The sequence below is a fragment of the Plecotus auritus genome (genome assembly GCF_963455305.1).
Source record: "Plecotus auritus genome assembly, chromosome: 5".
NCBI lineage: Eukaryota > Metazoa > Chordata > Mammalia > Chiroptera > Vespertilionidae > Plecotus > Plecotus auritus.
Window position 1 is genome coordinate 146,588,494 of NC_137776.1, and position 27,126 is coordinate 146,615,619.

A 27,126-nucleotide genomic window follows, 5' to 3' on the forward strand; every position below is an offset into this window, starting at 1 on the left:
GTCGTTTTGATTTGCATCTCTCGGATAATTAGTGACTTTGAGCATGTTTTCATGTGTCTCTTGGCCTTCCTTCTGTCTTCTTTCGAAAAGATTCTATTTAGGTCCATTGCCCATTTTTTTATTGGATCCTTTATCTTCCTTTTATTAAGTTGTATAAGCTGCCTGTAGATGTTGGAAATTAAACCTTTATCAGTGATACCATTTGCAAATATGTTCTCCCATACAGTGGGGTTTCTTGTTGTTTTGTTGATGGTTTCTTTTGCTGTGCAAAAGCTTTTTATTTTGATGTAGTCCCATTTGTTTATTTTCTCTTTGGCTTCCATTGCCCTAGGGGCAGTATCACTGAAAAAGTTCTTTTGGCATATGTCTGAGATTTTGCTGCCTGTGGATTCCTCTAGTATTTTTATGGTTTCCCGTCTTATATTTAAGTCCTGTACCCATTTTGAGTTTATTTTTGTGTATGGTGTAAGTTGGTGATCTAGTTTCATTTTTTTGCATGTATCTGTCCAATTTTCCCAACACCATTTATTAAAGAGACTGTCTTGACTCCATTGTATGCTCATGCCTCCTTTGTCAAATATTAAATGCGCATATTGGTTTGGGTTGATATCTGGATTCTCTATTCTGTTCCATTGATCTATATGTCTGTTCTTGTGCCAGTACCAGGCTGTTTTGATGACAGTGGCTTTGTAATACAGCTTGAAATCTGGTATTGAGATCCCTCCTACTTTATTCTTCTTTCTCAGGATTGCTGTGGCTATTCGGGGTCGTTTTTTATTCCAGATGAATTTTTGGAGAGTTCTTTCTAGGTCTGTGAAATACGCCGTTGGTATTTTAATGGGGAGTGCATTGAATCTATAGATTGCTTTGGGTAGTATGGACATTTTAATGATGTTGATTCTACCAATCCATGAACATGGTATGTTCTTCCATCTGTTTACATCTTCCTCTATCTCTTTTTTCAGGGTCCTGTAGTTTTCCGCATATAGGTCTTTTACCTCCTTGGTTAGGATTATTCCTAAGTATCTTAATTTTTTTGGTGCGATGGAAAATGGGATTGCTTTTTTAGTCTCTCTTTCTGTAAGTTCATTGTTGGTGTATAGAAATGCCATAGATTTCTTGGTGTTAATTTTGTATCCTGCTACATTGCCGAATTCATTTATTAAGTCTATTAGTTTTTTGATGGAGTCTTTCGGGTTTTTTATGTACAATATCATGTCATCTGCAAATAAGGACAGCTTTACTTCTTCTTTTCCAATTTGGATGCCTTTTTTTTCTTCTTCTTGTCTAATTGCAGTGGCTAATACTTCCAGTACTATGTCAAACAGGAGTGGTGAGAGTGGGCATCCCTGTCTTGTTCCTGTTCTTAGGGGAAATGGTTTTAGTTTTTGCCCATTGAGTATGATGTTAGCTGTGGGTTTATCATATATAGCTTTTATTATGTTGAGGTATGATCCTTCTATTCCCACCTTGTTGAGAGTTTTTATCAAGAAAGGGTGTTGGATTTTGTCAAATGCTTTTTCTTCATCAATTGATATGACTATGTGATTTTTATCTCTCAATTTGTTTATGTGATGTATCACATTTATTGATTTGCGGATATTGAACCATCCTTGCATTCCTGGGATAAATCCTACTTGGTCATGGTGTATGATCTTTCTGATGTACTGCTGGATCCTATTTGCTAGAATTTTATTGAGGATTTTGGCATCTACATTCATGAGGGATATTGGCCTGTAATTCTCCTTCATTGTGTTGTCTTTATCTGGTTTTGGTATTAGGGTGATGCTGGCTTCATAGAAGGAGCTTGGAAGTGTTCCTTCCTCTTGAATTTTTTGGAATAGTCTGAGGAGGATAGGTTTTAGTTCTTCTTTGAATGTTTGGTAGAACTCTCCTGTGAAGCCGTCTGGCCCCGAGCTTTTGTTTGCCAGAAGCTCTTTGATGACTGCTTCAATTTCTTCCATAGTTACCGGCATGTTGAGCTGTTTAGATTCTTCCTGATTGAGTTTTGGAAGGTTATATTTTTCTAGGAATATGTCCATTTCCTCCAGGTTGTCCAGTTTGTTGGAATAGAGTTGTTCGTAGTATTTTTTAACAATCCTTTGTATTTCGGCGGGATCTGTTGTTATTTCACCTCTTTCATTTCTGATCTTGTTTATTTGGGTCCTCTCTCTTTGCTTCTTGGTGAGCCTGGCTAGAGGTTCATCAATCTTGTTTATCCTTTCAAAGAACCAGCTCTTGGTTTTGTTGATCTTTTGTATTGTTTCTTTGGTCTCTATGTCGTTTATCTGTGCTCTGATCTTTATTATTTCCTTCCTTCTGCTTACACTGGGCTTTTCTTGTTGCTCTTTTTCTAACTCTTTGAGTTGTTGTGTTAGGTAATTTATTACCCCTGTTTCTTGTTTTTTGCAGTAGGCTTGTAGAGCTATGAACTTCCCTCTCAAGACTGCTTTCGCTGTGTCCCATAGATTTTGGATTGTAGTGTTTTCATTGTCATTTGTTGTCATGATGTTTTTTATTTCTTCTTTGATCTCTCTGGTAACCCAGTCATGGTTTAATAGCATGCTGTTTAGTCTCCATGTGTTTGATTTCTTTGGGTTGTTTTTATTGTAGTTGATTTCCAGTTTTATGCCACTGTGGTCTGAGAAGATGCTTGATATGATTTCTATCTTCTTGAATTTGAAGAGACTTTGCCTATGTCCCAACATATGGTCTATCTTTGAAAATGACCCATGTGCACTTGAGAAGAATGTATATTCTGTGGCTTTGGGGTGAAATGTTCTGAAGATGTCAATTAATTCCATCTGGTCTAGTGAGTCATTTAGGATTGATGTTTCTTTGCTGATTTTTTTGTTTAGAGGATTTGTCCAATGGTGATAGTGGGGTATTGAAGTCTCCTACTATGATTGTATTGCTGTCAATCTCTCCCTTGATATCCTCCAGGAGATTTTTTATGTATTTGGGTGCTCCTGTATTGGGTGCATATATGTTTACCAGAGTTATTTCTTCTTGTTGGATTGCTCCCTTTAGTATTATGAAGTGGCCTTCCTTATCTCTTGTTATGGCCTTCAGTTTGAGATCTAATTTGTCAGATATAAGTATTGCTACCCCAGCTTTTTTTTCAGTTCCATTTGCCTGGAAAACCTTTTTCCATCCCTTCACCCTCAGTCTGTGTGCGTCTTTTTTTCTGAGGTGGGTTTCTTGTAGACAGCAGATATATGGGTCGTGTTTTCTTATCCAATCCGTTACCCTATGTCTTTTGATTGGGGCATTTAATCCATTTACATTTAAAGTTATTATTGATAGGTACTTATTTGTCGCCATTCCTATTCTTTACCCCTGTGTTACTTCTTTGCTTCCTGTTTCTTTCTTTCTTTTTGTTTTTTTTTTTTTTTTTTACAGCAGACCCTTTAGCATTTCTTGCATTGCTGGTTTGGTGGTAATAAATTCCCTTAGTCCTTTTTTGTCTGTGAAGCTCCTGATTTCACCTTCAATTTTGATTGACAGCCTTGCTGGGTACAGTATTCTTGGATTCAGCCCCTTCCTTTGCATGACTTTGTATATTTCATTCCATTCCCTTCTGGCCTGATGAGTTTCTGTTGAGAAATCAGTTGCTAGTCTGATGGGGGTTCCTTTGTATGTAACTTTCTGTCTCTCTCTTGCTGCTTTTAAGATTCTTACTTTGTCGTTGGTGTTTGCCAATTTAATTATAATGTGCCTTGGCGTCGGTCTTTTGGGGTTCATTTTGCTTGGGACTCTGTGAGCTTCTTGGATTTGTGTGTGTTTTTTCTTCCCTATATCTGGGAAATTTTCTGTCATTATTTCTTCAAAGAGGTTTTCTATTCCTTGCTCAGCTTCCTTTCCTTCTGGAACCCCTATTATGCGGATGTTGTTTTGTTTCGTGTTGTCCCAAAGTTCCCTTAGACTCTCCTCCTGCCTTTTAATTTTTTTTTCTAGAAGTTGCTTTTCTTGGGTATTTTTTTCCATCTTGTCTTCTAGCTCACTGATGCGGTCCTCTGCTTCTTCTAGTCTACTCTTGATGCTTTCTATTGAGTTCTTTACAGCAGCGATGTCATTTTTCATTTCTTCTTGGTTCTTCTTCATTTCCTCTTGGTTCTTGCTCATATTGTCGAATTTGTCTTCCATTCTTTTCAGTCACCTTATGACCATTTCTCTGAATTCTTTTTCTGGAAGGTTGCTTGCCTCCATTTCATTTACTTCCTTTTCTGGTGATGCCTGCTTTTCTTTCATATGCGGGCTGTGTCTTTGTCTCCCCATGGTCTCTCTTCTCTGGGTGTCTGGTTATGTAGTTCTCTCTCTCCTGGGTTGATTTAAAGGCACAAAATACAGCACTACCAGGTACAACTCACAAGGCACTGAACAGGAATGTATTCACGATATTAATAACCTCCAATAAAGGTGACCACCAGAGAAAGGCAAATTAGGTGATAGGAGAGAAAGAAGAAGAGGAAAAAAGAAAGAAAGAAAGAAAGAAAGAAAGAAAGAAAGAAAGAAAGAAAGAAAGAAAGAAAGAAAGAAAGAAAAAAGGAGTGTGAAAATGAAATTGGGAAAAGGGAAAGTAAAGAGAGAAAAAAAAAGTAAGAGAGACAAGAAAGTGACTAAGAGAGAAAGGGGAACAGACTATATATATTGGGGATAAAACTCCAATAGAACAATCACTAATCCCAGCAAATGCCAGCAACAAGTGCCTGGGGATTCGTACAAACTACAACACCAACTAATATGGAGTGAGGCAAGGGAAAGCTGAAGCACAAAACAAACAAAAAAATAAACAAAAGAAGAATAAGCAAAACAATCTCACAAAAAAGCATAAAAATTGGATATAATCTACATTCAAGCAAACAACAACAAAAGGACAGAGAGAAGGACAAGTTTATGGATAGCTCAGACAGCGAAGGGAGAGGTGTATGTGGACTTGGAGCAGGGGATTGGAGATTAGATATGTAAGTAGGGTGAAATTTTAACAAGGGGTAAACAGAAAGAATAGGGAAAATCTAAAGCAGTAAAAGGGTAAGATAAACAGGACACTGAAAAGGGGGAGGTTAGGAAGAGAGTGATGGCCTAAAGGTAGAGTTGAGATAGGGTAAAACGATGCTAAAGGAAAGATAAAAATAGAATGTAGAACCCTAATCCCAAAATAAAATGAAGAGAAAATAAAATGACACTTTAAAAAAAAAAAAAAAAAAAAAGGTAAAATAGCAGTAGTAATAATACGGATTGAAAATAAAAATGTAATCATTAAAAAGGTAAAATCAAGTGATGAAAAAAGAAAAAAAAGTTTCTTGATTAAAAGATGCAAAAAATGAAAATAAAAAAAAAATAAAAAAATAAAAGGTAAAAATAAAATGTGAAGTAGTGAAGGTCATTCACTTCCTCTGTTTTTCTGTTTGGCACGCCTGTTTCTCAGTCCAGACAGTATTGCAGTTCCCTGCGATCCACTGCTCTTCGGTGTTGTAAGCCAGTCCTGATGTTAAGCAGGCGGTGTGTCTTAATTTCTCGTATTCCTTTATTTTTGATTACACAAGAGTCAATTTGTGATTCAGCCCCTGGGTGGCAGTGTTTCTAGATTAACTTCCGGGTCTATCTATGGCCTCTCTAGGCAGTGTTAGAGCCTTCTTTCCCTGTGGCACTCGCCACCGGCCTGTGGGAGTGGTCTGCCTCAGAGCTGACTCTCTGATGGTCACTCCCCGCTCCGATCCCCAGGTTCCAGAAAAACAACCTTCCCCTGCAGTCTCCCAGGGTGTCGCCAACTGGGTGATCCTATGTATTGGGCTTAGTAATCAGAAGCAAGAATTTCAAGAGGGAAAAGCCCAGTTGTGCGAACTCCGGGACTGCGAGTAAGCCCAGGCACCCAGGGAACGCAGGGGCTGCGCGTAAGTCTGGACTGCCTGAAATTCTTAGGGTGACCCTGCACTTCAGATCAAAATGGGTTGCTTTTTAGAGTGCCCTTCTCTTAGCAGCTCTGAGGACCCCTTTCCACAATCACAGATCACGCCAGCCCCTACAGCCACGGATTTTTCTAGGCACAGACTTCCCTGGTCCTCCAGCTCCCGCAAAACGCGCGTTCCTCTCTCGCGCTGGGACCAGAGACCTCACCTTATCCCAGGCGAAATCTGACCTTTCCGTGGTGGAGTGTAGAGCTCCTCTGAACCCGTGCGCTTGCGCCAGTTGGGGAGCGTTGTTCTGGGGCTCGCAGCTGTTCCTGGGGTGCCGCAGTTGTGGATTCTCAGGCTTCAGATAAGCTCCACTTTCCGGATCAAGATGGCGCAGACTCCGCGTCCAAGCCCGCAGCTCCGGGAGGGGACCCAGCCGCAGTTGGTGCTGCCAGGTCAGGGGAACCCCGTTCAGCAGTCCCCCACCTCCTTCTGGAATTCAGCTGTCTCCCAACCAGCCAACAAACACTCCTTGTGCGACCCTCAGCTGTTCTTTCTTTCTGCTCCGGGACAAGGCTCGGAACATGTCTGTCTATTCCGCCGCCATTATTCCCTCTCCAGAAAACATTATTATTTGTTTGAAATATATTTAAAATAATTGAGTTTGCATAATCATAAAAATCAGGACCTTTAGATGGATGAAATTGTGCTTTTGAAGCAGGAGACTGTGGAATAACTGGCATGTTTCCTCCCTAATGACAATTCAATCAACCTCCAAACAGATTTTCAGTGGTTTAAAGTCAATTAAAGTAACAACAAAGGTGAATAGGTTGGCATGGCCAGCTTTTTGTTTTGAATCACTACATTTGGTTTTCCACATATTTCAGACAAAGGATTTACTAGTAGATAAAAGAACTTATTTGGTGGTTTCTAGGTTGGAATATACATGGGCCCTGGATCTGTGAATCCTAAAAAGAGGTAGATGTTATTGTTTCTCATGAGTTCTGGGTTCTAGTGGCACTGTTCTGCAACTGTTGTTGGACTTCTTAAGTTCCTGATTTTCTGTTCTTTATTTATAGCACTAGAGGCCTGGTGCATGAAAATACATGCACTGGTGCTCACTTCAGCAGCACATTTACTAAAATTGGAATGATACAGAGAAGATTAGCATGGCCCCTGCCCAAGGATGACACGCAAATTCGTGAAGCGTTCCATATTTAAAAAAAAAAAAAGAAAGAAAGAAAATTCATGCACTGGAGGGGGGTCCCTTAGCCCGGCCTGCCCCCTCTCACTGTCTGGGAGCCCTCAGGGGCAGGAGGCAACCCGGGGATCAGGGGAAGGCAACGCCCCCACCACAGCTCCGCTGCTGCCATTGCCGGCAGCATAAGCCTCGGCCAGCCCTTGTTATCTGAGCCTCAGACGGCCCTGGGCAGCTGGGCAGCCGCCATCTGAGGCTTGCCTGCACCTCAGGCGTTGGCTGGGCAGCCAACATCCGAGGCTTGCCTGCACGCTGGGCCAGCCCTAGGCACTGGGCATATGACATCTGAGGCTTGCCTGCACCTCAGGCCATCCTTGGGTGGCTGGGGGGCTGAGGGCGGGTCCGGCTGGGCTGTAAGGACTCCCAGCGGGGCTGACAGGACTGGGGGACTCCAGCTGGGCTGAGGGGACTGGGCGCCGCCATTTTGTGGCTATGGGCGCCACCATCTTTGTGATGGGATGATGGTCAATTTGCATATTCCCTCTTTATTAGATAGGATGACCAATAGACTAAATGACTTTCTCACTCTAAATTTTAAATTGCTATGAAGTATGTGCTTTTCATTTTCATTCTGATGCCACATTCATTTAGTAATTTTGTTGTTTTTTTTCCCCCTCCTGAAATGTGCTTGTCATTTTGGTATCACTGAGGATGAGAAGAATTTTTCCCTTAATACTGCTCTTGTGCTAGGTGACCTTATTTGGCTGATTTCCAAGTAATTCCAATAAGACAGTGGAACTGATAAAAATTTTTGCTCTCTCTAATGTTATTGGGATTTGTCTAGTTTGTTTTTCCTTTGCAAAATGAATTATGTTGTGTTTCCAGGAACAAATTTTCCTTATATTTCTATAATTTACATGTCATTTTAGATGAAAAAGAAAGCAAAAAAGGCTATTGTTGAGTCAGATACTGAAGAAGAACATTACAGAGTGCCAGAATATAAAACTGTCATCAGCTTCTATTCAAAAGACCAACTAAACATTACATTATCCAAATGTGGTCTTGTAATGTTAAATAATTTAGTCAAGGTAAGAAAAGATATTTGAAACTTTAAATATGGCTGTACTACTCAGTTAAACCCTTCTCTTTTCTTGAATAAAAGTTCTTTATTAACTTAGTTATTTGTCATATGTTCATTAGTGTTCTGCTTGTCATTTGGTTTTCCACATTTCATTTAATACTTATGATAACTCTTTCTTATTAGGCATTTACAGAAGCTGCCACTGGATCTTCAACTGTCTTCATGAGGGATCTAGCGCCATTTATGATTTTAAATTCTCTTGGACTTACCATCTCTGTTTCACCAAGTGATTCTTTTAGTGTGCTCAACGTGCCAGTGGCAAAGTCATATATATTGAAAAATGAGGAAAGTTTAAGTATGGATTATGTCCGAACAAAAGACAATGATCATTTTAATGCAATGACCAGCCTAAGCAGCAAACTTTTCTTCATTCTTCTTAGTAAGTGATAAATTACCTTTCTAGGGCTTTCATTTCTTTTAAGTTATTTTTTATATTCCATTTTACTCATTTCTGATATCTTACATGTTTTTTTCTCCTTCCTAATAGGTTGGGAATTTTGTTTGTTTGCAGGACTTTCATTGCTGTTGTCACTATATTTTTGTATTCCAAATTCTAACTTTTTTTATTCACTGCTTTCTTTAGAGCATGGTAATTTACTGCTTTATATTTTGGGGAAGAAAAATATCAGATCTCATTCTTACTCAGCTTTTATAGACTATAGCTATTGGTGATTGTTGTTTTAACTATGTTTGGTATTATTAGGTAGTAGTCTACCAGTGTTGCTGAATGAATTCAAAATAAGGTTTGAATTTATGGAAATGACACATTTTAATGGTTATGGGTTTGTAAATGGTTTTTATGTTATGCTTATTGAAGTGGAAATTTTTTTGTCCTTTCTGATTCCCAGAAGTTTTTCATTTTCATAGAAGTGAAAGCAAATAAATTCTTAAATTATCATTATATCCGATATACTCACTGTGAGCTAAATAGTCCCAAAGCCTCACCCAAACCACTTTCTGATACTTTTACATTTAAATAGTGAAGGTGGAGCACATTTGAAAGGTTAATTAGACTTTGGGTAGGAGTACCAAAACTGATAACTAGTGCTCTTCTAGTCAAGAAATGATGCATAACAGTGGCTAGGTTTCAGGTGTTGTCCAGGCATTGTCATTGAATTGTTCTTGTCAGTTTCACCTCTACTTGTTTTTGAACTAACATTTCATGGAATGATGTGGGGGGATTAATGTAAAGAATTCATCCCTCAATACAGTATATGTATGTATAATAGGTAATTTGTATAAAATTTTATTTAATCAAATCCTACATGTCACAAAGTGTCACATGCTGAGAAAATTAACAATGGAAAAATTTCAGCTACCTTGGTAATTGCCAAAGATTGCCTGAAGGTATTAGGCTCTGGTTATTATAACAGCAAATTTGAGATGCTTTCTTATATTTTATAAAAATTCTTATTTTGAAAAGGCTTATGAAACTTTTTGTTCATAAGTGTTGTTGTCTTAGGTCAGACTACTGAATCAGATTTTTTTTCAATTAAAACAATTTTTAAATAAAGTCTTTTGAAGGTTTTAAATGAATGTGATGGAAATGCATTGTGGTTTCTTACAGTATCTCTTTGTATACATTATGTCAATACAAAAAAAATACTCTTTGTATAATCCCTTTGTATAATCTTAAATCCAAAGACTTGAGTGACCCTTTATTCATAACTTTAAGAAATCATCTGATGTTTCTGATATTTAACATCTATTTAAAATTAATATATGATGATTTACAATAAAACTTTTCAAACATTTATATTCAATTTAGCACCTGCTAACCACTCTACTGCTGATAAAATTCCCTTAACAAAAGTGGGACGACGACTGTACACTGTAAGACACAGAGAATCTGGAGTTGAAAGATCTATTGTTTGTCAAATTGATGCAGTGGAAGGAAATAAGAAAGTAACAGTTCGCTCCCCAGTGCAGGTACGAAACGATACAGTTTTTTGGGGGTCATATGCATATTTGTGTGCTAATAAAAAACAAAAGTAAAATAAAGCAAATTGCTACCAAAAGCATACAAATTATAGTAGCAGTATAACTAATATCAAAAAGAAGAATCATTACCAGTAATTGTACTACTCTAATATGAGCAGTGATAGGATTTTGTTCAATATACTTGTAATTTTTGTATAAGACTATTTTGTAAAAACTTTTTATGTAGTATTTTGTAAAAAACAACTCATCAATATTTTGTTTGGGGTCTTTATAGTATGTATATATCCTTTTGTTTCAATTAGAAAATATGCTGAGAGAAAATTTATATCTATAATAATAAAAGCATAATATGTTAATTAGACCGGATGACCGACCGGATGAAATGGGCTGTGAGGGATGCCTGGGTCCCAGGTGCCTGCCAGCAGCCGGAGGGAAGCCCGGGTCTCAGTGCAAGAGGGAAGTTGGTGCTGGCAGCTGGGGCAAGGAAGGCCTACTCTTGCATGAATTTCATGCATCAGGCCTATAGTAGATTTAATGAGGTAAAATTGATGTATAATAAGCTGCATACACTCAAAGTTGAGTTTTACACAAAAATACACCTATGAGATCTTTATCACAGTCATAGTAATTAACATATTTATCTCCCCTAAAGGTTTCTTCTCTTCCCACTTCCCCATTCCCAGGCGTCCACTGACATGTTCTCATTGTATTTTAGTTACACAATATAGAATTTATGTAACTGAAATGGAGTACAGAATGGAGTCTTGCTTCTTTTACTAGGCATAATTTTGTATGTATCAACTTTTATTATTAATGTTGTTATATGCAGTTGCATATTGTTGAGTAGTAATTGATATACCACATACCATTTTGTCTATGATATGAGGAAAGAGTTGAAGTTCACTTTTTTCCCATATGTCTGGCTAATAAGTTGTTCCAACCAAGATTATTACTTTTCCATTAAATTGCCTTGACACATTTGTCAAACACAAACTGACCAAATCTGTGTGGGTTTACTTATGAATTCTCTATTCTGATTTATTGCTGTGTTTATCTTCATGCTAATGCCACACTGTATTGATAATACTAGTACTTTGAATTTTGAAATCGGGTAATACAAGTTGTGCCGCTTTGTTCTTTTCAGAGGTGGTTTGGATTATTCTCAGTCGTTTCCTTTTCCATTTTACTTTTAGACTCTGATTTTCAATTTTTATTCAAAATTTTGCATAAAGATGAAATTTTTGCATATTAATTTGATTCTTCATTGCTAGGGGAAGTACAGTTGCTTTTTATATTAACTTGAGCAAACTTACTATTTCCACTTTTTAGTTGTAGTGGCTTTTTAATATGTTTACTTAATGGTGTCTTAAAGACATTATTACTTTCTCCTTTTTAACCTGGATGCGTATTATTTTATTTTTTTGCCTGTTGTGCTGGCTAGAACAGCCTTGGGCAAACTACGGCCCGCGGGCCGGATCCGGCTGTTCTATCTGGTTCTCTTGCTCTCCCCTCCGCTCCTTTACTTTGAATTTATATTAGTTCACACAAACACTCCATCCATGCTTTTGTTCTGGCCCTCCGGTCCAGTTTAAGAACCCATTGTGGCCCTCGAATCAAAAAGTTTACCCACCCCTGGGCTAGAACCTCCAGTACAATTTGAATAGGAATAATGAAAGCAGACATTTTTGCTTTGTTCTCAATTTTAAGGGGAAAGTATCCACTCTTTTACCATTGAGTATGTTTTGAGTGATTTTGTTTTGTTTTGCTGTGTGTGTGTGTGTGTGTGTGTGTGTGTGTGTGTGTGTGTGTTTGTTTTGTAGTTACCCTTTCTCAGGTTGAAAATGCTTCCTTCTAATTTGGTGAGAGTTTTTCTTAGGATTTTGTTAAAATATTTCCTGTATTTATTGAGAGGATCTTTTTAAAAAATTGTTAATATGGCAAGTTATGTTAGTTGAGTTTTGTTATCCTATATCCGTGGTTGGCAAACTGTGGCTTGCGAGCCACATGCGGCTCTTATACCACAGCCTGGGCAAGTCTATTTTGAAGAAGTGGCATTAGAAGAAGTTTAAGCTTAAAAAATTTGACTCTCAAAAGAAATTTCAATTGTTGTACTGTTGATATTTGGCTCTGTTGACTAATGAGTTTGCCTACCACTGTCCTATATAATAAAAGGCTAGTATGCAAATCGACTGAAGGGCAGAACAACCAGTTGCTATGATGCTCACTGACCACCAGGGGGCAGATGCTCAGCGCAGGAGCTGGCCCCTGGTGGTCAGTGCGCTCCCACAGGGCGAACACAATTCAGCCAGAAGCCAGGTTCATGGCTGGTGAGCACAGAGGAGGTGGTGGTGGGAGCCTCTCCCGCCTTCGTGGCAGTGCTAAGGACCCCTTGGCAGATGTCCGTCTACCGGCTTAGGCCCGCTCCCCATGCACCAGGCCTCTAGTATTAAATAAGGTTTGATTGTTTTTTAAATATTAAGTCAACCTTGCATTGCCAGTGTAAATCCCAGTTACTCATGAAGTATTATTAACCCTTTGATGATGCATTGTTGGTTTGATTTGCTAAAATCATGTTCATAGTTTTTGCATTTATGTTCATGAGGAATATTGGTGTAGAATTTTCTTGTAACATTTTTCTTCGTGAAGGTATTCAAATATAGTTTCACTTTATTTTATGAGTAAGGTCTATTCAGATTATTTGTTACTTCTTAAGTGAACTCTTCTAGTAATTTTGTCTCTTTCATGAAATTTGTCCATGAATTGTTTCCATATTTATTTCACTTTTGTTTTAAGTTATTTTCACCAGGTATAGAAATACAGATTGATACTTTATTTTTTTTCATACTGTTAATAAGAAGTTACTTATTGTTGACTGGATTACATTGTTTCTGACCAGAATTTGCTGTTATTTTTTATCTTTTTAAATTTTTATTTTATTGTTGATAGTATTACAGATGTCTCCCATTTTCTCCCTTTTTGCCCGCTTCCATCCATCCCACTTCCATGCAAGGCCTTTCCCTGCTATTGTCTGTGTCCATGGGTTATGCATATATGCATAAATATTCTTTGGTTAATCTCTTACTGTCTCCTCCCCCCAACCCTGATATTTTTTATTTTTGCTGTTTTATGAAAAGTGTTGATATTTTCTTTATATGCATTTAATATTTTTGCCCCTTATCACTGTTAAATAATTTGGTTGTGATGAATCTTAGTGAAATTTACTTTCTGTTTCTTATACTTGATTTAAGTTTCTTGAATGTATGGATATATACTTTTAACGACTTTAAAACCTTTTTTTGTCATTTTTTTCTTCAAATATTTTTTCTCTTTCCCCACTCTTCACTTCTTCACTGACCATTGTTAGTATTTAAATCTGCCCACAACTCACTAATGCTCTATTCATATTTATTTTAGTTTTTCCCCCTGTGTTCATTTTGATAGTTTCTATTGTTATGTCTTTAAGTTCAGTTTTCTTTTTCAATGTCCAATCTTTTCTCATTTACACCAATGTATTTTTAGCTCTAGAATTTCAATTTGCATTTTTATGTATATTTTCCATGTCCTTTATTCATACATTCAGTATTTCCCCTAACTTTGAACATATTGAGTATAGTTATATAAGTGTTGTAATGTCCTTGTCTACTAATTCTGTCATGTGTATTATATGTGATTTGTTTCCTTTTATTTATTTATTTTTAAAATATATTTTTATTTATTTCAGAGAAGAAGGGAGAGGGAGAGATAGAAACATCAATGATGAGAGAGACTCATCCATTGGCTGCCTCCTGCACACCACATTGGGAATCGAGCCTACAACCTGGGCGTGTATCCTGACCAGGAATCGAACCACGACCTCCTGGTTCATAGGTTGATGCTCAACCACTGAGCCACTCCAGCTGGGCTGTTTCCTTTTATTAATATATATTTTATTAAAAATTTTTTATGTGTCTATTAATTTTTATTAGATGCCTAAAATTGTGAATTTTACCTTGCTTGAAATATAATTAGTATTTCTTTTTGTATTCTTGAACTTTATTCTCCAATATAGTTAAGTTACTTGGAAAGTGATCCTCCCAATCCTTATTTTTAAACTTTTTAGGTGGGATTCAAGCAGCATTTAGTTCAGGGCTAATTTTGTACCACTAGTAAGTTACTGCAACTAATACCTTCTGTGCTAAACAAGGTCATTTGAAGAAAAAAAATGACAAAAACTTTTTAAAGTTGATAAAAAGTATATATCCATACATCCAAACAACTTTGGTTGGTGAGAAAAGGAACTATGTGTCAGCACCAGAAATTGTTCTTCCTGCCCTTTTTAGGTAGATCTTTACTAAGCCTTAGGATCCTGAGATTGAAGAGTGTGCTCTACTCTCAAGACTTCAGTTCAGTACTGATCAGCACATTCACAGGAGTAAACTAAGGCAGGGGTGGGGCACGCCTGGCCCACAGGCCATATAAGGCCTGCAAAATCATTTGGTCTGGCCCTGTCAAGGCATTAGGGGTGAGTTAATTAAATGTGTGACCAAATACAGCAGGCTAATTTTTAAATTTATAATTTTGTATGGCCCATGAATCCTATATAATAAATAGGTAATATGCAAATTGACCCTCACACCATAATGATGTCACAAGATGCCTGCCCTGCCTAGCCCCTCCCCTGGTCCCACCCCTGAGCAGCCTCTCCCACCCCAATTGAGGGTAGGGTGGCTAGCCAATCCCCCCCACACCCTCACGGCCCCTCACCCAGGCCGGCCACGCAACCACGATTTCCTGGGGCTGGGGGTACCCCAGGCAGGCTGCAGGCATGGCGTTGGTCAGAGGCAAAGGTCTTGGCTGTCCCTGCCCTAGAGAGTCCAGAAAACCTCAGCAGTGACCAAAGACCAAGACCGAGTGGAAAGGTCCCTGCTGGCGCTTTTGGCTCAAAGTGCCAGGAGGAAGTGGAATGTCTTGAACCTGCAACCCTGGCGTCTGCACACCAAGCCTGGGGGAACACCACGTCGGTGGTGCCTGTGGGTGAAAGGAGGAGAGCAGGGGGCTGGGGTGCAGAGCTGGGAGGGTCCTAGAGTCTTCAGGAGCATCCCTCCTACCAAGCTTGCTGTAACCTGCACGCTCAGGCTTGGTCAAAGCCCCTGGTCATCTCTGCCGCTTGCCTTCCAGAGCCTGCTGGCCCTGAGCCTACCTACAGCCTGCTGGCATTGCGCTCAGAGAAGAAGCTGTCACTGGGCTCAGTTAAATAAGAGAAATCAAAGAGTAAATATCCTCCCAGCCCCTTTCTACACCCCAGCGAGGAGGGGTAATGGAAAACAGCTGCTGCTTTGCATTTTATAATGACAAGACTCCTGCTATGTAGAGAGGAGAGCTGATTCGTTTCCAGCAACCCGTAGTGTGTTCCCTGCCCCAGCCCTGAAGCCTGACAGCACCTAGCAAAGGTGTGTCCTCACAGCCATGTTGGCCTGGCTCCTGGAACATTGGGAGCAAGTTTGAGCTGCATTGATTTAAAAAAAAAAAAAAAAAAAGTAAAGATTGAAAAACACCTCTTTGTACTCAAATGCACTATAAAATGCAGATTGCAGCATCTGATTTTGTCTTCTGTGTTGTTGATTTTGAGGCAGAGTGCAAATAGGTTCATGGGAAAAGCAGAAAAAAAACAAAGGGAAAGGGAGAGGATTCTGCCATCCACAGCACTGAACATTGTTTTTTTTGTTTTGTTTTGTTTTGTAATTTTTCCTTCTGTTCTTCAAGTCCGTATATGCCATTTAAACCACTTTATGGCTTTAGGTAATGAGCTAATGCTTCCTCTATTAAGAGCAAGCAGCAGTGCCTTTCATGAGTCACATACATTTAATCAATTCAAATGGAGCATATTGAGTGGAGAGAATGGCATGTGTCATTATATAAAGAACTTGGCCTTATGATGCTATCTGGATGAAAATCTTATTTATTTTGCAATTTAGAGAATGTAGACAAATCAGGCATTGAAAATGAATGTGCATGTTTAAATGCGTAATGACCAAACAACCGGTCACCAGGAGGTGCATTTGATGGGTCCCATGGCGCGGCAGGTCTGGGTGACGCTGCGTGGTGCGGGCTAGGGCTGGGGGATCTGAGGCTGTGCCCCCTGCCCAGCAGGGCTTGACAGGGGTGGGATTGGCTGGGTCTTTGTGTCGCCCAATGTGGGTGGAGCCGGCCAGACACTTTTATTATAGAGAAAGGGCAAATAGCAATATTAAAATATTCCCTCTAATTCCCTTTTAATGTGCATGAATTTCATGCACCAGGCCACTAGTGATGTTATAAATATCCAAATGGCCCTTGGCTGAAAAAAGGTTTCCCAACCATGCCTTAGATAGTTTACTTAGCTCTGTTTGACTTCTTTCCTATACAGTAGCTTCAAAACTATCCAGGCAGCAAGCTGAAGCAGTTTTAGGGCTTTTCTTGCTGGATTTTGTTTTTATTTTCGTTTCCTCTGCTGCTGACTAACCAGTGTCTGAAAATCATTGTTTAGTTTTTAGGTTGAGAAGGTATATCTGGTCCCTATTATTCCATTATGGCTGAAAGCATAAATTCCTTTTCTTTCATTTATGATTTATTAGAGGCCCGGTGCACAAAATTCATGCACGAGGGAGAGGGGTGTCCCTCAGCCCAGCCTGCACCCTCTCCAATCTGGGACCGCTCGAGGGATGTCCGACTGCCCGTTTACACCCGATCCCACTGGGCCTCACAATCCAGGACTGCTGGCTCCCAACTGCTTGCCTGCATACCTTCCTGATTGCTCCTAACCGCTTCTGCCTGCCAACCTGATCACCCCCTAACCACTCCCCTGCCAGCCTGATTGATGCCTAACTGCTCCCCTGCCAGCCTGGTCACCCCTAACTGCCCTCCCCTGCCAGCCTGGTCACCCCTAAATGCCCTCCCCTGCAGGCCTGGTCACCCCTAACTGCCCTCCCCTGCAAGCCTGGACCCCCCCAACTGCCCTCCCTTGCAGGCCTGGTCCCTCCCAACTGCCCTCCCTGCTGGCCTGATCGCCCACAACAGCCCTCCCTTGCAGGCCTGGTCCCTCCCAACTGCCCTCCCTTGCTGGCCATCTTGTGGTGGCCATCTTGTGTCCACATGGGGGCAGGATTTTTGACCACATGGGGGCAGCCATCTTGTGTGTTGGAGTGATGGCCAATCTGCATATTACTCTTTTATTAGATAGGATAGAGGCCTGGTGCATGGGTGGGGGCCAGCTGGTTTGCCCTGAAGGGTGTCCCGGATCAGGGTGGTGGTTCCCTTGGGGCGTGAGCCGGACTGGGTGAGGGGCCAGTGGTGGTTTGCAGGCCGACCACGGCCCCCTGGCGACCCAAGTGGAGGCCCTGGTATCTGGGGTTTATTTATCTTCTACAATTGAAACTTTGTAGCCTGGAGTGGAGCCAAGCCTTCTGCTTGCTCCCTGGCAGCAGCCATTTTTTGGGGGATTTATGTATCTTCTATAATTGAAACTTTGGAGCCTTAAGTAGAGGCCTGGGCCAGCCAGGGTGTGCGGAAAGCTTGGCTTCCTCCATCACCGTGGGCAACCCTAGCCTCCTGTTCATTCCAGCTCCATGGATGCTGCCATTTCTGTTTGGGTTTATGTATCTTCTATCATTGAAACTTTGTAGCCTTGAGTGGAGGCCTAGGCGGGCAAGGGCAGGCGGAAAGCTTGACTTCCTCCATTGCCAGGGAAACCCATGCCTCCCTCCTGCTCTCTGTGGCCGTAGCCATCTTGGTTGGGTTTATTTGCATATTTGCTCCTGATTGGCTGGTGGGCGTGGCTTGTGGGTATAGCAGAGTGATGGTTAATTTGCATATTACTTTTATTAGATAGGATAATTAACGGTTTTAAAAGATGACTGTTGGGCTGTCCTCATTGTTGATTTTTAAAAATTCATTAAGTAGTTAAATATTAATTTTAAGTTTTTTATAGATATTATTTTTAGAAATCAAAATGTATTTCTATGGCTTTAACTAGGTGGAGCAAACTATATATAGAGAAATAAAATGTACTGAATTTAAGACTATCCATTTAACCTTAGTTTTTAGAATGATTTGTTTAAATTAGAGGATATTAGTAAGATATAGAAGGATATAAAAATGGTCTTAATAACCAGTTTGTTTTTATCTATCAAAGGTAAATATAACTGTTTGTAGATTTATCAGATAATATGTAATAATGAAAACTACGATATCTTTATATCACTGTTGTATGCTACTCATTAGATGAGATACCCCTTCATTCATTGAATAGCATCCAACAGAGACATAGGTAGGTATTTCCCAGCCTGAGGCTTATTTTTTACTTTGTCATCTAGACATTTAAAACGTGGATGTAATATTTTTTCCTGTGAACTTTACTATTCTTGTCTAAAGAAGTTATTCCTTATCTGAAAGTCAATAAGATACTACCTTATTTCTTTCTAGAATTTTAAAATTTTTATTTTTGAGATTTCTTTTCTATAAAATTTACAAACTTTTCTTCTATTTTTAGGATAATAATTACATGTTTATTTCTTTTCTGTATTATATAAGCAAGGTAAATATTGCTTTGATCTTTTGTTGGAATGTTTATGTCTAGTTAATTAGATTAATGTCTTTAGTTAATTAGATTAATTAGTTAAATGTCTTTAGTTTATTAGATTAATGATACTAAATATTATTATTTTTTTTTCCTAGATTAGAAATCATTTCTCAACCCCACTTTCTGTTTATGAAGGGAATACTTTATTGGGAATGGCTTCACCTGGAAATGAATTTAACATACCATTACCATCTTACCGGTGATTCTTTTTATCTACTTGTTTGCTCTACATCTCTTATAGAGTTTTTAGTTTCTGATTTTGTAGGGATATCTATCTTTAAATTATCAAACTTCCATCAAATCTTTCCTGTTATTATCTGACCCTATATGACTTATATAAGTTTCAGGGCACTTGGAAGTGTTTTTAAAATAAATATTATTTAATTTAATGTATTTATTTTATACCATATAAATTATTTATGCTTTACCAGTAAATAAAATTATTAACATGCTTGCAATATAACCATTATAACCATAATCATATATGGGGTGGTGCAAATGTAGGTTTACAGTTTTGAGTATGCAAAATACAGAGTTCATTCTTGTATTACTTATTCATTATTGTATTACTTTTCATATGAACAACTGTAAACCTACTTTTGCCCCACCTTGTATATTCACAATTTAAAAAAAATATCTAACTGTGTATAATTTTTTTGTTTCTGGATTACATATACTGTTATGAAGTGATTTTTACTTTTTAAAGGTTTATAATAGATTTTTTTGGAATTCCTTTAGAAAACAAAATAGTGCACATTTATCTGTTGATTATTTTAGAATTTTAATCAGTCTTAAATATTTAAAGTAACTTGACTAAACTTGATGTAAAATCTTAAGAAAGGATATATTAAAATTGTAACAATACTAATGATGGGCTAGTTTCATAATTATAGGTTTAATATCATAACAAACAAGTATTATTGTTCAGGATATTTAATTTGGAATTGAAAATTTAAAGCAAGGAAAAATGGAGATTTGGGAGAATAAATTCTTCCTCAGAATAAGCATCATGGTTGTTTAAGGGGCTATCCAGAACACATACTAGACATAGATACTTAGACCTATGCTACAGAAGGATGGAGACAAAATTACAAGCAGTATTTAAATATCCCCTCCCTCTGTTCATCCTGACCCATGCCTAGGAGTTCAAGACTGAATCACTAATATTTAGAAGGCAATCTAGCAGTTTTAGACACATATTTTCAGGTATTAGACCTGCTCATGCTAATAAACGTTCTATTGTTTAGACCTTCTGACCATAATGAGTATTTTATTACTTAATTTGAACTTGCTGAGGGAAAAAATTATATATTATTCAGAGAACAACAATAAAATCATTATTTACAGTACCTGACCATGTTCTAGAGAGGATTATGGGTGGGTTAGAAGACTAAAGATAACATGTAAGGTATGTTTAGAAATTTCTACGAAGAACCTTAAATTCATTTTGTTTTTGGATAGTAAATATCAATGGCACTATGTTTTATTTTTATTATTTTTATTTTTTTAAATATATTTTATTGATATTTTACAGAGAGGAAGGGAGAGGGATAGAGAGCTAGAAACATCGATGAGAGAGAAACATCAATGAGCTGCCTCCTGCACACCTCCCACTGGGGATGTGCCCGCAACCACGGTACATGCCCCTGACCGGAATCGAACCTGGGACCCTTGAGTCCGCAGGCCGACGCTCTATCCACTGAGCCAAACTGGTTTCGGCTATGTTTTATTTTTAATAAATTAGTATTACTTTGTGACTATTCGTAGAAAAATTAAGCCATTACCTATCTTTATACTTCTTTGTTCAAAGCTAAATATTAATTTGTTACATGGAAGTTAATCAATATTTATTAGAATCATTAGTAACTAACCAGCTTGGATTTCACATTAGGTATTCTCCTATTCCAATGCTTAGAGACATGGGTATAATTACATTTAAGAGATGAGCTCTTAAATTAACAAATAGCTATCTTTAATTGTAGAATTTACATATACTGATTCTTAAATTTAATTCATTTAACAGTTATTTAGCAAATCTTTTTATTGTGTATATGGCACTGCTGTAGGATAACAAGATGAATTGGCCTGGCTATTCCCCTTGGGAAATTGATATATCATGTAAATACAGAGGTAGAAAATGATGGGTTGTAGAGAGTTACAGAAAGACTTATTGTTACAGAAAACTATGAAAAACAAAGAAGAGATTACATACATGAATTATAGGTAAAATAATGTGGAGATTAGTGGAGAAGGACAATCTTAAGTGCAAGGAATTACATGAACAAAGATAAGGAGACTTGAAAACAAAAGCTTTGTATAGGTCTATATCAGTGGTTCTCAACCTTTCTAATGCCACGACCCTTTAATACAGTTCCTCATGTTGTGGTGACCCCCAACCATAAAATTATTTTCGTTGCTACTTCATAACTGTAATTTTGCTACTGTTAATGAATCGTAATGTAAATATCTGTGTTTTCCGATGGTCTTAGGCTCTACAGCAGCGGTTCTCAACCTGTGGTAAATATAACTGTTTGTAGATTTATCAGATAATATGTAATAATGAAAACTATGATATCTTTATATCACTGTTGTATGCTACTCATTAGATGAGATACCCCTTCATTCATTGAATAGCATCCAACAGAGACATAAAAAGGTAGGTATTTCCCAGCCTGAGGCTTATTTTTTACTTTGTCAAAAATATGTAAATTCTACAATTAAAGATAGCTATTTGTTAATTTAAATGTCTAGATAATTTGACATCTCTGTCAGTATATTCAGAAGATGGTTGGGACCCACAGGTTGAGAACCGCTAGCAGGATCTCCTAAGACCATCAGAAAACACAGATATTTACATTACAATTCATAACAGTAGCAAAATTACAGTTATGGAGTGTAGTGTGCAAGTTGGAAGATTAAATTTGAAAGATAGTTTTAAGTTCACATTGAGGTAGTTGCTCCTTCATTTTCTTGCACCCATTTATATACATTTTATCTTCATCTGTAATGTCATCTGTTTCTTCCATTCCCTCTAAGAACATTTGGCGTTCTTCCATTGTAAAACCATTCACTTCATCACTTCTTCTCATCCAGAACCTCTTACCACTGAACATCTTTCTCTCATGTTTTCTCTTCATTTGTTTCTTAAGCTTTTCTTTAAACTTCCATATTTCTCTACTTCAGAACAAAGATTTTTGGGAAAATTGTCACTTCTGCAGAATACTCTGCAGCCACCCTAGAAAGAGTTATGTGTGCAGGGGAGAAGGAAGTGTCTAATATTATTTCAGAGTCCCGAGTGCCAGTAGTGGAGGTTTCTGGAAAACAACACAGAGAAGTGGATATGGAGGGCTTAGAATTTAGTCTAGCAAGTTTAGGGCACCATTAGACATCAATACAGAAATATGTGTAGCTATTAAGAATTTTAGGACTAAAGCTTTGGAAAATAATTAGGGCTAGAGATAGTACTGACAGTTGTTCATCTGTAAGGAACAGTGTCACCATAATTGATTAGTTTTACAAGTACAAAAACTTTTCTTAAGTATTTATACCTGGACACAGCTTAGGTTTAAAAAATTGTTAAACCTAAAATGTACTTGAAATGTAAACAAAGACAGTGATATTTAAATTTGTGAATTAATCATATGTGATGCCTATTGATTTTGTCACTATCTTCTTGTAACCACTTCTGCAACTATGCCCAACATTTTAATAAAATTAAGTATCTATTAATAGCTTTAATTTCATTAATCTTGAAAAACTGGTGATTAATTTTTTCAATAGAAATAATTTTTTAGTTCATGAAATCATTCATGACATGTACTTCCTATTAGGACCACATAGCCAGGAAAGACAACTTCTTTAAGTTAAATGTACAATTCACAGATAGTTGTATATGTTTGCTTTGCATATGTGACCTATATGATTATGTATTTTCTGTAAGAAACCAGTTGTTATCTTATAAACATACTTTTTACAATTTATTTTTTAATTGCAGTTGACATATATTAGTTTCAGTTATACAACATAGTGATTAGACACATATACCTTTCAAAGTGATCACTCTAGTAAGTTTAGTACCCATATGACACTATGGTTAATTGTAAACACACATTTAAGACAGTAAGTTTATAAGAAAAATATTCTTCTTTTAAAAGCTAAATAACTATTAATTTCCTGAAAATTAAGATGAAGATATCTGTCTATTGTCTATCTTACCTATCTCAAGAATGTGAAAATATAAAAATATATTACAATAGTATGGAGGGAGGTAATTTAATTGTTCTAAAGTTGTAATCATATAATTTAATAAGTTTTCTTTTAAAGCATTTCAACACATCCTTTTTAATGTTTTATGCAGATCACTCCTTTTTCTGAAGCCAGAAGATGAAGACTATCAAATGTGTGAAGCAATTGACTTTGAAGAAATTATAAAAAATGAAGGCACTTTTCTAAAGAGGAAATGTAAACCTATAAACCCTTCTAAGAAACCATTTATTATTAATGTTGTCCCAGAAAAAGATAATTTGACATCTCTGTCAGTATATTCAGAAGATGGTTGGGACTTACCATACATAATGCATTTGTGGCCACCTATCCTACTCCGAAATCTTCTTCCTTACAAAATTGTTTATTATATAGAGGTATTCTGGAATTTTATTAAATATCTTTGTGTCTATGGTTTTGGTACTGGGGATAGGTACTAATACTCAAATGGAAAATAAATGTTTAATCATGCTGTGTAAAAATAGGATTAAAAAGTATTTTCAATTGATTCACCTTTGAAATTTGGCTACTAAGTTGAATATAAATTACCTACACAAATGTGATATGTCATTTAGAAAGTAGAGATAATAGAAATTGCCTAGACTCACATCATCTGAAGGTAGTCCTTCAGATGAAAATATTGTAGTTTTAAAATATATGCTTTTCTATATTTTCTATGCATGTACATTTCATACATCATACATTTAAAATATGTATTCTAACTTTTGAAACAAGTATGAGAATTAGTATTAAATAATATTTAAGTACTAGACTTAAGTGGAAAAATGCTGCTACATTATATTATTCAGATGATAGGTCTCTAAAAGGATTTTATGCCCTACAATGTTCCTTTTTCTTTTAAATATTCTGTTTTAACAAATTATGTCTGATTTCATCAGGATTTTAATATTATATTTGCCATGCCTATCAAATATAAGAAATTTCTTTATTGTAATCTATTAAGTATTGTTTTGGTCATAGTGTATTAATTATTAATTATTGGGATTTACTATATGTATACACTTCTTTGATAATTTTTTGGGGGGGTGAAGTTAATATCTATGGTTTAAGAATATCTGTTTTTCTTTATATTTGGCAGTATTCTAGTGGTTAAGAATTTGCACTTTGCTGTCAGGTAGATTGGAGATTTAATCCTAGCTCTATTACTTACTAATTATATGTCTTTAGGCAAGTTATATTGTCTTTCTGAATCATTTATCCTAATTTATGAAAGGGAGATAGTAATAAATCTTGCATGATTGGGATATGGGGAAATCAAACTAGATGGTATATGTAAAGGATTTAGCACAGTGCCTAGTAGGCACATGATTGCCATTCATTTACCTCTCTAACAGCACCACCACTACTATTCTATTTTGTGAATATTAACATGCCAGGTGTCAACAACTTAAATTACTTTTGCTTTAACTAATTTAAGATGAAGAGATTCCTATGTTATAACAACAGGAAGGAATCAGGTTAGAGATGCTAGAAAACCTGGTGAATTATCCAGGCATACTATCTATGTTCCATTCTCATAGAACTTTTAATTTGATGCTTTTAGGGATCACATTCTGTTTGCTAGTTCCCAGTGGGTATGACCAATTTTTAGAAAGACAGGTTAGCTGTGGTATGAAGAAGGGATTAAAGAAGACAAGAGCAGTTAGGAGACTTAAAGTGAGAGGACACAGTGGCAGGAACTAAGGTAATGAAAGTGGGGGTAAAGAGAAATGAATGGTTTTGAGAGATGCATAGATACAATACTATAAACAACTAGAGGCCCGGTGCATGAATTCATGCATGGGTGGGGTCCAGCCGGCCTGCCCCAATCGGGGCCGATCGGGCCAGGCTGGCCAGGAGGAGGGGCCATGGGCAGTTGGCAGGCCAGCCCCACCCCCGATTGGGGGGGGGGGATGATCAGGGATGGGGCCAGCCAAGGAAAGGGGCTCCAAGCGGTTGGTGGGCTGGCCCTGCCCTCTGGTCGAACTCCGGTCAAACTCCCAGTCGAGGGGACAATTTGCATATTACCCTTTTATCTACTAGAGGCCCAGTGCACAAAATTCGTGTACAGGGGGGTATCCCTCAGCCCATCCTGCACCCTCTCCAATCCAGGATTCCTCTTGCAATCCAGAACCACTGGCTCTTAACCACTCACCTACCTGCCTGCTTGATGCCTCTAACTGCTCCCCTGCCAGCCTGATCGCCCCTAACTGCTCTCCCTGCCGTCCTGAAACCCCTAACTGATCTCCCCCACTGGCCTGATCCCCCTAACTGCCTAACAACTCCTCTCCCCTCCTGGCTTGATCCCCCTAACTACCTAACTGCTCTCCCCTCCTGGCCTGATCCCCCTAACTGCCTAATTGCCACCTTCTCCCCCAGGGCTGGCCTTCTTCCTTCTGCATTCTTGCATGGTGCTGGCCTTCTCCCTTCTCCCGCAGCGCTGGCCTTCTTCCTTCTGCCTTCTTGCGCGGTGCTGGCCTTCTCCCTTCTCCCGCGGCGCCACCTTCTCCCTTCTGCCTTCTGCCTTCTCCTGTGGCACCTTCTCCCACGGCCTCTGCAAAAGGGACCACGGCGCTGGATTGGCCCTCACAGCCACCGTGGCTGCTGGCCCTTGGCCCTACCTTCTGGATGAAGCTGGGGCTGCAAGGGCTGAGGCAAGCTGCCACAGCTGCGAGGGCCAAACCCCTTGCACGAATTTCGTGCATTGGGCCTCTAGTACAGGATAATTGGAAATGGGTGATAAAGGATTGTTAAAAATCAAGAATGGGACTTATTTTGTATTATCATCTCTTTTCTCATACATTTTTCATAATTTTTTAGTTTTCAAAAATAAAATTACTAATGGATAAGATTTCATTTTTTTTCATGCATTTTCCATCATTTTTTAGTTTTCAAAACTAAAATTATTAATGGATAAGATTTTTAAAATGTTTTACTAGTTATAGTGCATTATAATGTTTACTAGTTCCATTAGAGTTTTACATTACATTACTTAGTTTTATCCTAACAATAGTCCTTTGAAGTTGATCATTTAGACCATTTTACAAATACGGTAACTCATATCTCGAATAATTTACCCACAGCCTTGGAGGAAATGTGGAAGTTTACATAGTTGGCAGAGTTAGAACTTGAATATAAGTCTTCTAACTTGTTCAGACTGAAGTATATTTTAAAAGCAGTTCATATAACATTTGTAATCCTTAAATAGAATTTTTTGGCATATTAATCTAAGACATTAAAATTTACTATATTTTGTTTATTACAGGGGAATGAACATAGAGTTTTCACTCTAAATGAAGGCTCTTCTGCTCATATTTGTACCGTACAATTGGATAAAGCCATACTACATTTAAAATTACTTGACTATCTTAATCAAGATTGGAAAAGTGAATATCATATAAAACCTAATCAACAAGATATTAGTTTCATCAATTTTACCTGTGTTACAGAAATGGAAAAGACTGATTTAGATATTGCTATCCATGTGACTTATAATCCTGGCCAGACAGTTGTGGCATTTCATAGCCCTTACTGGATGGTCAATAAAACTGGTCGAATGTTACAGTATAAAGCAGATGGAATTCATCGAAAGCATCCACCTAATTATAAAATGCCAGTTCTCTTTTCTTTTCAGCCAAAGCACTTTTTTAACAACAATAAGGTGTGTAAAGTTTTTTAACTTCTGGTTTTTTTTTTTAGCTACTTATTACTCCTTTTTAAACTTTAGAATTTTGAAGAATAAAATAATACGAAACAGGCAGAAATAACATTTGTTAAATATTTGAGGTTATAGATTAGAATTTCATATTGGGAAAGGTTTAGTGCACTAACAGTACAATATTTATGCTAAAAAGCAAAATGTATGAATGTGGTTGGAATTTTTAATGGTACTTACATTGTAATATCTTTGAAATATTTTTTCCTAGGTTCAGCTTATGGTAACTGATAGTGAATTGTCAGATCAGTTTTCAATTGATACTGTTGGTAGTCATGGAGCTGTTAAATGTAAAGGCATGAAAATGGAGTATCAAGTGAGTTCATTCTGTGCTCATCAAGAAATTTTTATTTAAACTGTGTCTATTGACTACTTAAT

General features: G+C 37.7%; 1 protein-coding gene across 2 annotated transcripts in view; it reads left to right on the forward strand.

The window, feature by feature from the left end:
* The window catches only part of VPS13A (vacuolar protein sorting 13 homolog A), a 238,608-nt gene that overhangs the window by 144,238 nt on the left and 67,244 nt on the right, over positions 1 to 27,126 (forward strand). For both annotated transcript variants that reach the window (XM_080670231.1, XM_080670232.1), the window contains exons 43-49: positions 8,022 to 8,180; positions 8,357 to 8,612; positions 10,002 to 10,162; positions 18,866 to 18,969; positions 23,128 to 23,410; positions 26,299 to 26,694; positions 26,960 to 27,064. In XM_080670231.1, coding sequence (XP_080526357.1) covers positions 8,022 to 8,180; positions 8,357 to 8,612; positions 10,002 to 10,162; positions 18,866 to 18,969; positions 23,128 to 23,410; positions 26,299 to 26,694; positions 26,960 to 27,064 — 1,464 coding nt within the window. The remainder of the gene's footprint in view (positions 1 to 8,021; positions 8,181 to 8,356; positions 8,613 to 10,001; positions 10,163 to 18,865; positions 18,970 to 23,127; positions 23,411 to 26,298; positions 26,695 to 26,959; positions 27,065 to 27,126) is intronic.